Here is a 13,055-nt window from a genome sequence, read left to right as displayed (position 1 = left end):
AAATCTGTACCATTCAACATTGCCATTTTCCAACCCAGTAGCTTCTGAGCAATTACACAGGCCATCAACACACTGTCCTTGTCACAGAGACAACAGCAGAGGCAATTCATCTTCGCGCCAAGAGGAAATCGAATGGGCGTCATCGAGCACATTGCATCTTGGGAAATGTAGTCCTCGTGCTCAACGGCAGCTCCCCGCCACCACCATTCTCTCCACACACCCCAACCCCCGCCACGATCCAAGAAGGGAGGGGCGAGAGAGGAAATCGAACTTGGCCTTGGAACAAAAGAACAAAGACAGCTCTGGTGCTACGCAACGTTTCAGCCAGGCCGTGCGGGAGTTTGGCCCGCATTGGTCATGCCCGTTGCATGCTGGGTGCAGCAGTTCCTGTTACTTAGCTACGTCGACCCAAGATGACGGGACACACGTTGTACGTTCAGATCGGTTCCAGGTCTCGCTGCTGCTGTGAGCTGCCCACCATGCCGACTGCTTTAACCTTTAGACATGTGCGAGCAGCGTTAAGGACTGCTCGGAACACAAACTGAAGCCTTACTTTTGCTCACCGGCTGCGCTCTTGCCGGGGCTCAGGCTGCAAGTGGACTGACTTCCTGATTAACTGCTTCATACCGCTCGGAAAGTTGAGGAAGGCCCTGGAGTCCCGAGGACTTGCGTCCAAGGCGAGGTTTTCTAGGCACGACTGAACTGTCCCAGCCAGCGAAGGAAGAAGCCTGGATTGCCCTGGGAGCTGCCGCTGCACAATCCCCATTGCACTGACATCTTCTGGGCTTTAGCCCCCAAGGTTTGTGCACCCAAGCGTGCTGGGTGGGTAGGAAGGGAGTATAGGGGCACAGCTGTGTAGCTAGAGCCTCGGAGGAGAACCTTGGGCGCCCACTGGAGCCATGGACTTTGTGGTTATTGGAAAATCGGGGAGGGAGAACTGTAAGAGTCAGAAAGTGGTTGGATGATAACCTGGGACTTCATGTAGTGTTTGGGTCAATGGAATGTGTCCATTGCTTGATTAACGAGGGAGCAGTAGAGTGAGCAACGCAAAGATAATGGGACATAGATGATGATGTTCCACGTGAGTGGAGAGCAATGTAACATATGGACGGAAAGGATGCTAAGAGAGCTGGCATATGGGGGAGGGCGGAAGAGCACACTAGGATTTCCGTGGTTCTCTCCACCTCGGCAGGCAAGTGGTAGTAGAGTCACCTGGTTCGAGCTCCAGGCGGCATCAGCTGACCATCACAGGTCCCTGGGCAGTGTGAGATGGGACGGACATCGAAGGACAAGCGAGATGTCTACTACCGCCTGGCCAAGGAGAATGGCTGGCGTGCCCGCAGTGCCTTCAAACTGCTACAACTAGATGAGGAATTCCACCTCTTTGCAGGTGCCTGACTGGTGACAAGGGAAGGGGAAGGGAGAGGGTGATTCCAACCTGATGGGAATCTGGGGAAGGGACACAGGCAGGAAAGGAAGTTGGCCACCTGGGCAGTTGGGAGATGTGGGTGCACACCAGGAACAAGGGATACCCTTGGCAGGAACCCCAGGTTGATGAGGTGAGGCACAACCAACTTGTGTCCTTTCACTGTGTGTGTCCAGGTGTGACACGAGCTGTTGACCTCTGTGCAGCTCCGGGCAGCTGGAGCCAGGTGTTGAGCCAGAAGATTGGGTGAGTCTGGGAGCCCAGCAGGGGGGCCTAGGAATGTGTGTTAGGAAAGGCACAGCCAGAACCAAAAATCTGGCTGAGTCGTGTTGTCATTGTAGGAGCCAAGAGCCTGGCCGAGTGGTGGCTGTGGACCTGCAGACGATGGCTCCACTCCCGGGTGTGATCCAGATCCAGGGGGACATCACCCAGGTGAGAGCATGGCTCGCGGCACACTGCGGGGCAGGGGAAGGGGGCGGTTCTGGCAGAAAGCCCTCTTTCAGACCAAATGGGAAATGGAAGGAGAGGAAAGGTGGTAGAAACAAAATAGGAGAAGGACAAAGAGAAGCAGACTGAGAAAGCAAACAGAGAGATCGAGTCCCCAGAGATGAAACCAAGCCTTTCAAAATAAAAAGCAAGAAACGGTTCTATGTGATTTTATAGTGGAGATTTTTCCTGTTTCTTTATTATGTGAACATAGAGGTATATTGAAGCTAAGACCGCTACAGCCTGCTCTTTTGAGAGCACTGTTGTATCCAAACGTTACGTTACAATGTATCCCTGGCCATTTCCCTGGGAATGTGGAAGTTGACAAACATTCAAAGAGAGAAGGAAAGGAAAGAGAATGGAAGAGAAGAAAGAAACCTGGTCTTGGGTGTGCAAAGCCTGAGAATTTGGCTGACCCAGGGAAGACTAGGAGCCAGAACATAGGCAGGTGCTACCAAAGGGCCAGAGTATAAATCCCTGGGACCACACATTCTCATTCTGACTCTCTCCCTCTTCCTCTTCCTGCTCCCTTCATCTTTCGTTCTCTCTGTAGCTGTCCACTGCCCAGGAGATCATCCAGCACTTTGAGGGCTGCCCTGCAGACCTGGTGGTGTGTGACGGGGCTCCTGATGGTAAGCGGCAATGGGTGCAAAGCCAGGTAGGGCCTCTCAGCTGCTTGCTCCCCGGGATCTGCCACCTCAGTTGACTTCCTGACCTCTTCAGGTGCTCCCTGCCTCTCCTCATCCTTCTCAGCCTCTCCCCACCCTCTGCTGCCTCCTTTCCACCTCTGTCATCTCTGCAAATGCACAGTTCCATTGGCCACTCATTCTTGTAGTCAGCCAGCCACTGGACACAGCTTTGCTGAGTATCTATTATGTTTGGGGGAAAGACCTGTGAATATGTTCCACTAGGCTCGACCTTGTGGAGCTGATGTTCTATTAGGAGCAGGTGGAAATGAAAGCCAATAATTGGGCTATATGGCATGTTAGGAGGCAATAGGTGGCCGTAGGGGAATGTAGGAAGCAGGAAAGAAGAGAGCACCTGTTGGCATCAATGAGGAAAGTTAGATGAGGAGCACCTCCCTGAGCTGTCAATAGAGGCTGAGAGGAAGTGGGGGAGGAGGCCATGGTTCATCAGTAGGAGAAGGCATGCAAAGGCCCTGAGGCCAGAGGGTGCTCAGTGTGTGTGAGGCACAGCAAGGAGTTCATTGTCATTGGGACACAATGACTGAGAGTGACAGGAGCCAGAGCCTGTAGGGCTTTGTGGGTCCTGGAGAGCTCAGAGCAAGCCAGGAGCGATGCCAGGAGCGATGCCAGGATCTCTCAGGCTACTATGAGTAGGGAGAGGAGCAAGAGTGGAAGCAGGGGGCCTCAGGAGTGGGCCGCTGCAATGGTCAGGAGAAGCTGCAGGTGCTTTGAGAGCCAAGCTGATGAGTTTTATTACTGACTGGGATGCGGGGATGAGGAGAGGACTGACTAGGGGCTGGGTATGAGGATGGAGACTAAAGGTCCCTAATAGGGTTTTTAGCCCAAAGTACTGAAAGGAGCAGATTTGGGAGGGGAGCTGAGTTTGGTTTTAGCCCTGTGGGAGATGGGAGTCTGCTGGATGAAGCTGCAGATTGGGGCAGCCATGTGTGCGGCAGGTAGACATGGCAATACGACTTACCCATGAGGTGCTTTGCAACTGCTGAGGGTTGGCAGCTCTGCCTAGGCAGGCAGTGGCAAGCTGCAGTTGCATCCAGAGCCTTGGCAGGAGGGAACCCCCAAAGTGACATTTTCCAGCTATTCTAAGTGGCAGCATAAGAAGTCACCGGGCCCCCTAACACTGTTCCTCCTACTGCAGTCACTGGTCTCCATGATGTCGATGAGTATATGCAGGCCCAGCTCCTCCTAGCAGTGAGTAACCTTTGCAGTCCCCGCCCTCCTTCGCCCCCGCCCCCCCCCCCCCCCCCGGCTGCCTCCGCCTCCATCTCAGCTATCTGTGCTGCCCACAGGCTCTGAATATTGCCACGCATGTCCTAAAGCCGGGAGGCTGCCTTGTGGCCAAGGTAAGATTCAGGACAGGGATAGGGGATTTTGCGAGCGTCCCCACAGAGTGGAGCATGAGGTCCCTGTGAGCTACCCTCACCACTCCCTCCCTCCCACCCTTCCCCTCTCACCCCTCCCCCAGATATTCCGAGGCCGGGATGTGACACTAGTATACAGTCAGCTACGCATCTTCTTCTCCAGCGTGCTCTGTGCCAAGCCCAGGAGCAGCCGGAACTCCAGCATCGGTCAGTGTAGGGCAAAGCAAGCCAGGGCGGAAGCTGGGTTGGGGAGGTGGGCAGAGGCAATCTCCCAGGGCACAGCCTGCATGGGATGGGGATGGCAGCAGACACCCTCACTCCACATTCCTCCTTCCCCCCACCATACAGAGGCGTTTGCTGTCTGTCAAGGTTATGACCCTCCTGAGGGCTTCAAGCCAGACTTGAGCAAGCCCCTGCTGGACCATGCCTATGGTAAGAGCCAGATCCACGTGCTCCGTCCCTGGGCAAACTCTTGTGTTCCCCCCCCCACACACACACACACACCCAGCTACTCATTCACTTTATCTCACCCATGTACCCCCGAGTCTACCCTTTCTGGATATTTGATCCCAACAGGCTCTTGAACCCAGTTAACTCTCCTTAGGGGTAGTTCTTAAACCTAGTGACAGTTCTCTCCCTCAGAAACACCCAGGGGTTTAGAAACCTCAGCCCTCTATGGAAGGTTTGCCCATGTAGGGTCTTCGTCTCACCCCCTAGTAGAAGGAGATAAGGTCCTGACAACTGACAATAAAATGGCAGGTGGACATAAATTGCCACGAGAAAGCAGCAGATGTTTTTGAAGGGGTAAAAGCTTTCTGATGAGGAGGGATGGGGTGGACTGGTAGACACATGGGGAGGACGTGACACCTGTGACTGGCCCCTGGTGTCCTGACCCTGTATTGAGTTTGTTTGTGCCTATTCCTAAGACCCAGATTTCAACCAATTGGATGGACCTACCCGCATCATTGTACCTTTTGTGACTTGTGGGGACCTGAGCGCCTATGATTCAGACCGGAGTTACCCACTGCACGTGAGTGCCCAATCCAATCGACAGGAATTGGTGGGGATTGGGGACAGGGAGCTGTTCTAGGTTCCCAGGTCCTCATCTTCTTCCCTTGTCTTGCATCCCTTACAGTTACAGGATGGCTCCGAGTACAAGTACACGCCCCCCACCCAGCCCCCTATCTCACCCCCGTACAAGGAGGCCTGCACATTGAAGAAGAAGGGACAGCTGGCCAAGGAGATTCGCTCTCAGGATTGCCCAATCAGCAGAGTGGACACTTTGTCCCAGCCCCTGGCCACTCCTCAGCGCCATACCCTGCTTGCTCCTGAGGTCTGGAAATGGGGTTCTGAGCCCATATTGACTGCTTCCCAGTATGCCTCTGTCTGCCCTGAATCACTTGGTTCTAAGGCCAAAATTCTCTTCCTTGTCTCCCATAGCTGTAGAACTCAGTATATAAAACCAAGCATAGGAATAGAAACATTGGAACCAACTTATATGAATCCCATTTCTTTGTCCTGCGTAGGTAGAAGAGAATGGAATTGAAATTAATTGTTCATATTAAGGTGGGTAAGTTCACCTTTATTTTTTCATCTCTGGGTTTGCATAAGGGTACCTGTGAAGAAAAACATTCAAATATTATCTTGGAGATTTCTCCACCAACTCCTAAGATTACAGTGACCCCAGCTTTGCTAAGCATCTCTTAGGGTGTGCCAGGGACTACTAGGAGCATTTTTTACAAATTGAGGCAACAATTCGTTAAACACCAAGCACATACTGTGGGCCCAGGCATGGTTCCAGGCTTGGAAGTAGAACAAAGGACAAAGCAGACACAAGTCTCAGCTCCGGAGCTGCTGACCTGGGTAAGGGGTCTGTGAAGGTGTGACATCTATGCATTCTTTTAAAAATGTATATTTTATTTTTGATATTATTTACATAGTTGAAAGGGATGCTTGCCCACGTGGGCCTCCAGTGAGGGTTGGGAGGGTTGAGGTACAGAGGAAGCTGAGTGGGACAACAAGTGTTTCAGTTCTGTTCTTTTTTGTCTCCTGTATCTGCTGGGGAGAGAGAGGGAAGGGGCCGCTTCTTGCTGTCAGACTACATCAGCGTGTGGGGAGGGAGGCGATCACTCCATTAACACCTTAGAGACCCTGATATGAGGAAGAGTGTTCTCAATTGAGTGGTTTGGGGGGTTTTTTAAAAGATTTATTTTATTTTTATTGGGAAGTCAGATATACAAAGAGGAGGAGAGACAGAGAGGAAGATCTTCCGTCCATTGATTCACTCCCCAAGGGACTGCAATGACTGGAACTGCGCCAATCCGAAGCCAGGAACCAGGAACCTCTTCCAGGTCTCCCACACAGGTGCAGGGTTCCAAGGCTTTGGGCCGTCCTCAACTGCTTTTCCGGGCTACAAGTAGGCAACTGGATGGGAAGCGGGGCTGCTGGGATTAGAACCAGCACCCATATGGGATCCCAGCGTGTGCAAGGCGAGGACTTTAGCTACTAGGCTACCACACCAGACCCTTTTGAGTGTCTTTGAAAGTTCTGAGACATGATTGGCTTCATGGTACCAGGGTTGAAAAAATCTTGCCAAGGTCTATAGGCTTAGTGCATCCACAGACCCAGACACTTGTTGCAAAGCTTGGCCAGGAGAATTGTCCAACCTATTCTGATTTCATTCTCTTACAAGGCAGTCGATGTGCCTGCTGGCCTAGTTGAGCTGGCTGTCATGTCCCACATGTGCTTCTGGCCGTGCTGTTCACTGCACAAGCATCCATAGTCATCCTTTTGTTAATAGATAAATACACATTTTCCATGAACATCTTCAAGACCACTTGTATGTGTGCATTTCACAATATTCTGCAGCAAAATAAGCTTACCCTTCTTTCTTTTTTTAAAGATGTATTTGATGTTTATTGGAATGGCAGAGTTACAGAGAGAGGGGAAGAGACAGATAAATGTTCTGTCTGCCAGTTCACTCCCCACATGGCCACAATAGCCAGAGTAAGTTGATCAGGAGCCTCTTCCAGGTCTCCCACATGGGTACAGCAGTTCAGGCACTTGAGCCATCCTCCATTGCTTTCCCAGGCATAAGATCAGGGAGCTGAATTGGAGGTAGAGCAGCCAAGACACGAACCTGTGCCCATATAGAATGCTATCGCTACGGGTAGAAGCTTAGCCTACTATGCCAGCATGCTGGCATGACAAGCTTATGTTTCAAATTCATTTTTTGGGGGGCCCAGCATGGTGACCTAACAGCTAAAGTTCTCACCTTACACATGCTGGGATCCCTTATGGTCACTGGTTCTAATCCCTGCAAACCGGCTTCCCATCCAGCTCCCTGCTTGTGGCCTGGGAAAGCAGTCAAGGACGGCCCAAAGCCTTGGGATCCTGCACCCATGTGGGAGACCCGGAAGAAGCTCCTGGCTCCTGGCTTCGGATTGGTTTGGCTCTGGCCATTGCGGCCACTTGGGGAGTGAGTCAACAGATGGAAGATCTTCCTCCTCTCTGTATACCTGACTTTCCAACAAAAATAAATAAATCTTTAAAAATTCAGTTTCCCCCTGAACTTCTTGAAGTACCCTGATACATAATAAGTAAAAGGAGTATGGGATAAGTAAAACAAGGACCAAGGACTCGAGGCAAAGTGTTTGTAGTGTTGTGATTAGTGGTTGAGTAAAGGACTGGAAAGGCTGAGACAAAATTGATGTTGCTAACCGCGCTAGGAAAAAGTACTTATACCCTAGTATATTGTATCCTTAGTATTAAAGAAGTCTTCTAAATCAATAAAGGGAAAAATAGGAAAGTAAGGGGCAAAGTTGGGGCAGGGTAGGTTAAGCCGCCATTTGGGTTAATTACATCCTACATCAGGCAACAGTTTGAGTCTCAGCTGCTCAGGATCCTATCCAGGTCCCTGCTAATATATGTGCCTGGGAAAGCCTTAAGTTGTTTTGTTTTAGATTTATTTATTTTTATTGGAAAGTCAGATATACAGAGAGGAGAAACAGAGAGGAAGATCTTCCATCTACTGATTCACTGCCTAAGTGGCCACAACAGCTAGAGCTAAGCCTCTGCAAAGCCAGGAGCCAGGATCTTCCTCCAGGTCTCCCACACATGAGCAGGGTCCCAAGGCTTTGGGCCGTCCTCGACTGCTTTCCCAGGCCACAAGCAGGGAGCTGGATGGGAAGCCGGGCGGCCAGGACACAAACCAGTGCCCATGTGGGATCCCAGCACGTGTAAGGTGAGAGCTTTAGCCACTAGGCTACCATGCCGGGCCCATATTTTTGTTTTGTTTTGTTTTAAGATTTATTTTATTTATCGGAAAAGCAAGAGTTCCAGAGAGAAGGGGAGACAGAGATGTTACATCTGCTGGTCCACACTGGCCAGGGCTGAGCCAAACCAAAGCCAGCAGCCAGGAACTTTATCTGGGTCTCCCACCTAGGTTCAGGGAAACAAGAACTTGTGTCATTCTCTGCTGCTTTCCCAGGTCACAAGCAGGGAACTGGATCAGAAGTGGAGCAGCTGGGACTCTCAGTGGTGACCATATGGCATGGTGGTGCTTGCAGGCTGCGTCTTAACCCACTATACCACAATGGCAACCCTCTTCCTTGAGTTCTTGTCACCCACATAGAATACCCAGATGGAGCTTCTGGCTCCTGGTTTCAGTCTGGCACAGCCCCAGGTGTTGGCCCTTTGGGGAGGAGTGTGCCACTGGATGAAAGAGCTCTCAGTCTTTGACTCTTCCTTTCACACGAACAGATGAATACTTTTTAAGAAAGATAAGAATGGCCAGTAAGCTGTGAAAAAGCTGCTCAAAGGGGAAATACAAGCTAAAATCAAGTGTTTGGAACGATGTGTAGCCATTAGAATCATCTTACTCACTGCTACAAGTGTAAAGATATAGCCAGTGTGCAAGCTGTTGAATGTTACCTATTAGAGCTCTATGTATGCCCATTCATTCCTGAGAAACGAGCTACAAGGCTCCTAAGCAATGCTGTCTGTGTCTTATGAAATGCCAGAGGATGCTAGAATGTTCTGACTGGTACTATATCCCCTTGAAATCGTAGTATGTGTCGAGACCACACCACAGAGTCAATGAACACCTACCTTATGGGTAGAATAACACCTTGGCATCTTTGCTCATTAAACTGAACACATTTCATGCATTTCTCTTTCTCCACATCGGAGAGAGGACTACAAACTGTTGGCAATTCGGTGAACAAAAGTATTACAGTGAAAGCAAATAAGCATGTATATTTCTGTGGTTTATTACTGTTTCTTTCCCCTTCAGGTAAAAATGAACAGGCTGCCTAATATCAGGGATGCCAGAACTTGAGTTGAAGCTATTTTCAATATCATGTCAGCCATGGGGCCTAAACAGGCAAGCCATGTCATTGGAATCTGCAAGAGCCACCACAGAGACAACAAGGAACAAATCCGAATGTGAGGTGATGAATTCTTGACGGAGGTCCTACCTCTTCTCTAAGCCTCTCCCAGGGATGCCCTAATTATTTCCAGTTTCCCCCCTGAAACCTGAGGGTGTTCACTTGCATAGAAATCAGGGAATCTATATATTCATGCCACATAGTTTCATGAATAACTGATCTTGAACTTGATTCCCAGTACTGAATACTGGCAACAAACCACAATAGAAAACACTGTACCTATGATTTTCTCATGGATGCAAAAATACCCTTTTAATGTAATATTACAGTTGGAGGCATATGGCAATATTGTTTCTGTTTGTCACCACTGTGAATGATAGCAGATTTTTAAAATCCACTGTTTTGATTAAAAAGCCCCAAATGTTACCACACCCCAATTTTTTTCAATTTCATATATAGCAATAATTAAATTTCAGTGTAATGGAATCCCATTTTAATATGGAGGGGTTCTTCAAGAAGTTCATGGAAAGTAGAATTGGAAATAAGTTTCTTTGAGCATAGACATTTTTGAGATTTGTGCATAAGTGAGGAGTCTTCCCCAAAGTTTGTCTGAAATACATTTTATGGGAAAACTGCATAGATTTCAATCTGTAACAAAATAAACTTAATTCCATCTTTTCAGGACCTTTTTTAAATGCCCTGATCTTTGTGTATGTGAGTACTCATATGGACAATGTGCAATTTTTTAAATATTCTGGAAGCAAGCATTTAGCCTGGGGATTGAGACAACCCACACCCTTTATCTGAAGTACCTGGGTTCATTTCCAGCTCCTGATTCTAACATCCTGCCATTACAGACCCCTGGAGGCACCAAGGATGATGGCTCAAATAATTGAGTTCCTGCCACTTGTGTGGGAGACCTGGAATAAGTTCCTGGCTTCCAGCTTTGGCCCCAACGTTGTAGACATTTGGGAGTTCTCTGTCTCAATAAAAAGTAAAATTTTGTTTTGTTATCTTTTTTAAAGATTTATTTCTTTTTATTGAAAAGTCAGATATACAGAGAAAAAGACAGAAAGATCTTCCATCCACTGATTCACTCCCCAAGTAACCACAATGGCTAGAGCTGAGGCAATCTGAAGTCAGGATCTCAGAGCCTCTTCCAGGTCTCCCACACGGATGCAGGGTCCCAAGGCTTTGGGCCATCCTCGACTGCTTTCCCAGGCCACAAGTAGCGAGCTGGATGGGAAGTGGTGCTGCCGGGACACGAACTGGTGCCCACATGGGATCCCAGCACATGCAAGGCAAGGATTTAGCCACTAGGCTATTGTGCCAGGCCCTATTGTGTTAGTTTTTACAAATCCATGAAAGGGTACACAGATCTAAGCAGTTACCAAATAGTTCCCCAGAATTCATTCTCTAGGTGAACAAACCCCTCAGGAGTGTTGGAAAGTCAGTCGAAGTCACCCCTGTTTGCAGTCTTAAAGCGGAACAGCTGAACAAGGAGCTGACAAACTCCCCAGCTAGGCAACGAGAACCAATTTAATCCTGTGTATTCAGAAACATGTTCTCTGGGACTCAGAGGCTTTTTTCTTCACCTGACTGACCCAGGAATTGTCGAACGGCTGTCTGGGTGATCCCTAAAGAATGCATAAGTCTATGACAGCAGGTACCAGTGCCCAGTCCAAAGTGGTGTCACACTCTGAAGGGTATGTTTATAGGGGTGTGGCTATGCCCTAGTCTGGCCACAGCAGTAACAATACCCGCCTGTGCGTCCAGGGCTAAGAATGACCCAAATGTTCATGCAGAAGGCTGTGTGGCCATGCATCCCAAAAGCGGAATCTATACCACTAGGGCTGAGTCCACAAGTGCCTGCATTGAGTCTTTGGGACCCTAGGGATGGCCTTCCTGCAATTTTTATGACTCAGAGAGCCATCAACCCTCCTTCAGTGACCCCACAAGTGTCCACGTCATCAATGTGGACCCACAGGGGTGGCTATAGCCAAGCTTGTGCCAATCCAGGGATGCCCCTGTCTTATTTGCCATCTGTTCCCTATTCGTGTTTTTAGTCCTGTTCTTATCTCCATCTGGGTGACTCCAAATGGTCACATACCTCCATATTAGGTGTCCTCAAGAGTATATCTCCCAGCTTGGTGTGCTTTAAGAGTGCCCACTCTGAATTCTGTGTGATCACACAGACACGGCACCCCAAGGCGACCCCAACATTGTCCACACTGTGACCAGCATGACCCTGGGACTGCTTACCCAAAATGTAGCAACGCATGTGTATAAACGGATTGTCAGAAAGTTCATAGGAAATGTGTTATGAAAAACTAAAGCAAATTTCAAGTATTTTTTCAAATGAAATAAACATCTTTGAATTGCATTTTTCCACAAACTCATTGATGTCATTTCATATATACCCTCATGTGTTTTACCCCAGGATTATAATGTCCACACCCTGGTTCAACGTAGCCCTAGTTTACTCCCAGACTAGTGACATTGGGAATGTATGCCGTGTCATCTGTGTAATCCCAGGAGTGCCCAGACCCCAGACTCTGAGACCTAGAGGGATCCATACAGCAGTCAGAATGACCCAGGAAGGCTGTGGGGAGGAAGTGGTCCAGGCAATGGGGAAAACCTGTGCAAAGGCTCTGAGGCAGGAGTATGCCTGATACAACTGAGAAACAAAGAGGATACCAGTGGGGTAGAAACAGAGTGAGGAGTCATTGGTAGATGAGATCAGGGATGCCCTTTGGAGAGCAGGCCATGGAGCCTGGAGGGGCCTGGAGCCCAGAAGGGCTCTGAGCTGACTTCGGTTGTAACAAGATCCCTTGGGCTTCTGGAAGAGTGTTATGGAACCACTTTTGTTGGTCAAAACTGCTTATGTACTAAAAGAGTGAGTTTCATTGTGTGTTAATTGAATCTTAAAATTTATAACACTATAAAAAGGTACAATACTTTGCAATATAACAAAGAGTTCTATGTCAAGAAAAAGAAGAGGTGGTGGGCACAGTAGTTGACATGCTTCTTAGGACACCTATATCACCTATCGGAATGCCTGGATTCGAGTCTCAGCTCCACTTTGTTTCCCCAGCTAATGAGTATCTGAAATGCAGTAGGGGATAACTCAAGTACCTGGGTCCCTGGCACCCACCTGGAAAACCCAAGTAAAGTTCTGGGTTCCTGCCTTCAGCCTGGTGCAGCCCTGACCACTGTGGGCATTTGAGGAGTGAATCAGAGGATGTAAGATGTTACTGTGTGCCTGTCTCTATGAAATACATTAAAAAAAAAAAACCTAGGGGCTGGTGTGGTGGCTAATCTTCTACCTGTGGTGCTAGCATCCCATATGGGCACCGGTTTGAGTCCTACCTTCTCCACTTCTGATCCAGCTTCCTGCTAATAGCCTGGAAAAAGCAGTGCAAGTACTTGGTTCCTGGCACTCATGTGGGAGACCCAGAAGAAAGATGCTCCTGTCTCCTGGCTTCTGACTGGGCCAGCTCTGGCCATGATGGCCATTTGGGGGAGTAAACCAGCAGAGAGAAGATTTCTCTCTCTCTCTCTCTGCAATTCTGACTTAAAAATAAAATAAAAAGAATCTCTAAAAAAATTAAAGACTGACTTACTTATTTTCAAAAGCCAGAGTTACAGAGAAAGGAAAATTTTTCCATCCACTGGTTCACTTCTCATGGTC

The 13,055-nt window shown here is 48.8% G+C and overlaps 1 protein-coding gene across 3 annotated transcripts; it reads left to right on the top strand.

The window, feature by feature from the left end:
- The first annotated feature begins 213 nt into the window (after positions 1–213).
- FTSJ1 (FtsJ RNA 2'-O-methyltransferase 1) lies at positions 214–10,315 on the top strand. 3 transcript variants are annotated; one of them, XM_058658863.1, is made up of 13 exons: positions 214–799; positions 1,193–1,390; positions 1,603–1,672; positions 1,768–1,858; positions 2,466–2,544; positions 3,755–3,807; positions 3,906–3,959; positions 4,082–4,184; positions 4,326–4,409; positions 4,904–5,007; positions 5,113–5,310; positions 5,504–5,543; positions 9,271–10,315. In XM_058658863.1, the coding sequence occupies exons 2-12, from the start codon at positions 1,270–1,272 to the stop codon at positions 5,540–5,542; spliced, it is 996 nt and encodes a 331-aa protein (XP_058514846.1). In that variant the 5' UTR covers positions 214–799; positions 1,193–1,269; the 3' UTR covers position 5,543; positions 9,271–10,315. The 3 variants fall into 3 exon arrangements, with proteins under 3 accessions (XP_058514846.1, XP_058514847.1, XP_012783236.1); XM_058658864.1 differs by lacking the exon at positions 9,271–10,315 and having other exon boundaries at positions 5,504–5,545; XM_012927782.3 differs by lacking the exon at positions 214–799 and having other exon boundaries at positions 1,191–1,390.
- Positions 10,316–13,055: the final 2,740 nt, after the last annotated feature.

This window comes from Ochotona princeps, chromosome X, assembly GCF_030435755.1.
Source record: "Ochotona princeps isolate mOchPri1 chromosome X, mOchPri1.hap1, whole genome shotgun sequence".
In the NCBI taxonomy this organism is placed as follows: domain Eukaryota; kingdom Metazoa; phylum Chordata; class Mammalia; order Lagomorpha; family Ochotonidae; genus Ochotona; species Ochotona princeps.
Note: the sequence above shows the minus strand (reverse complement) of the source record. Positions and strands in the feature narration are given on the sequence as shown.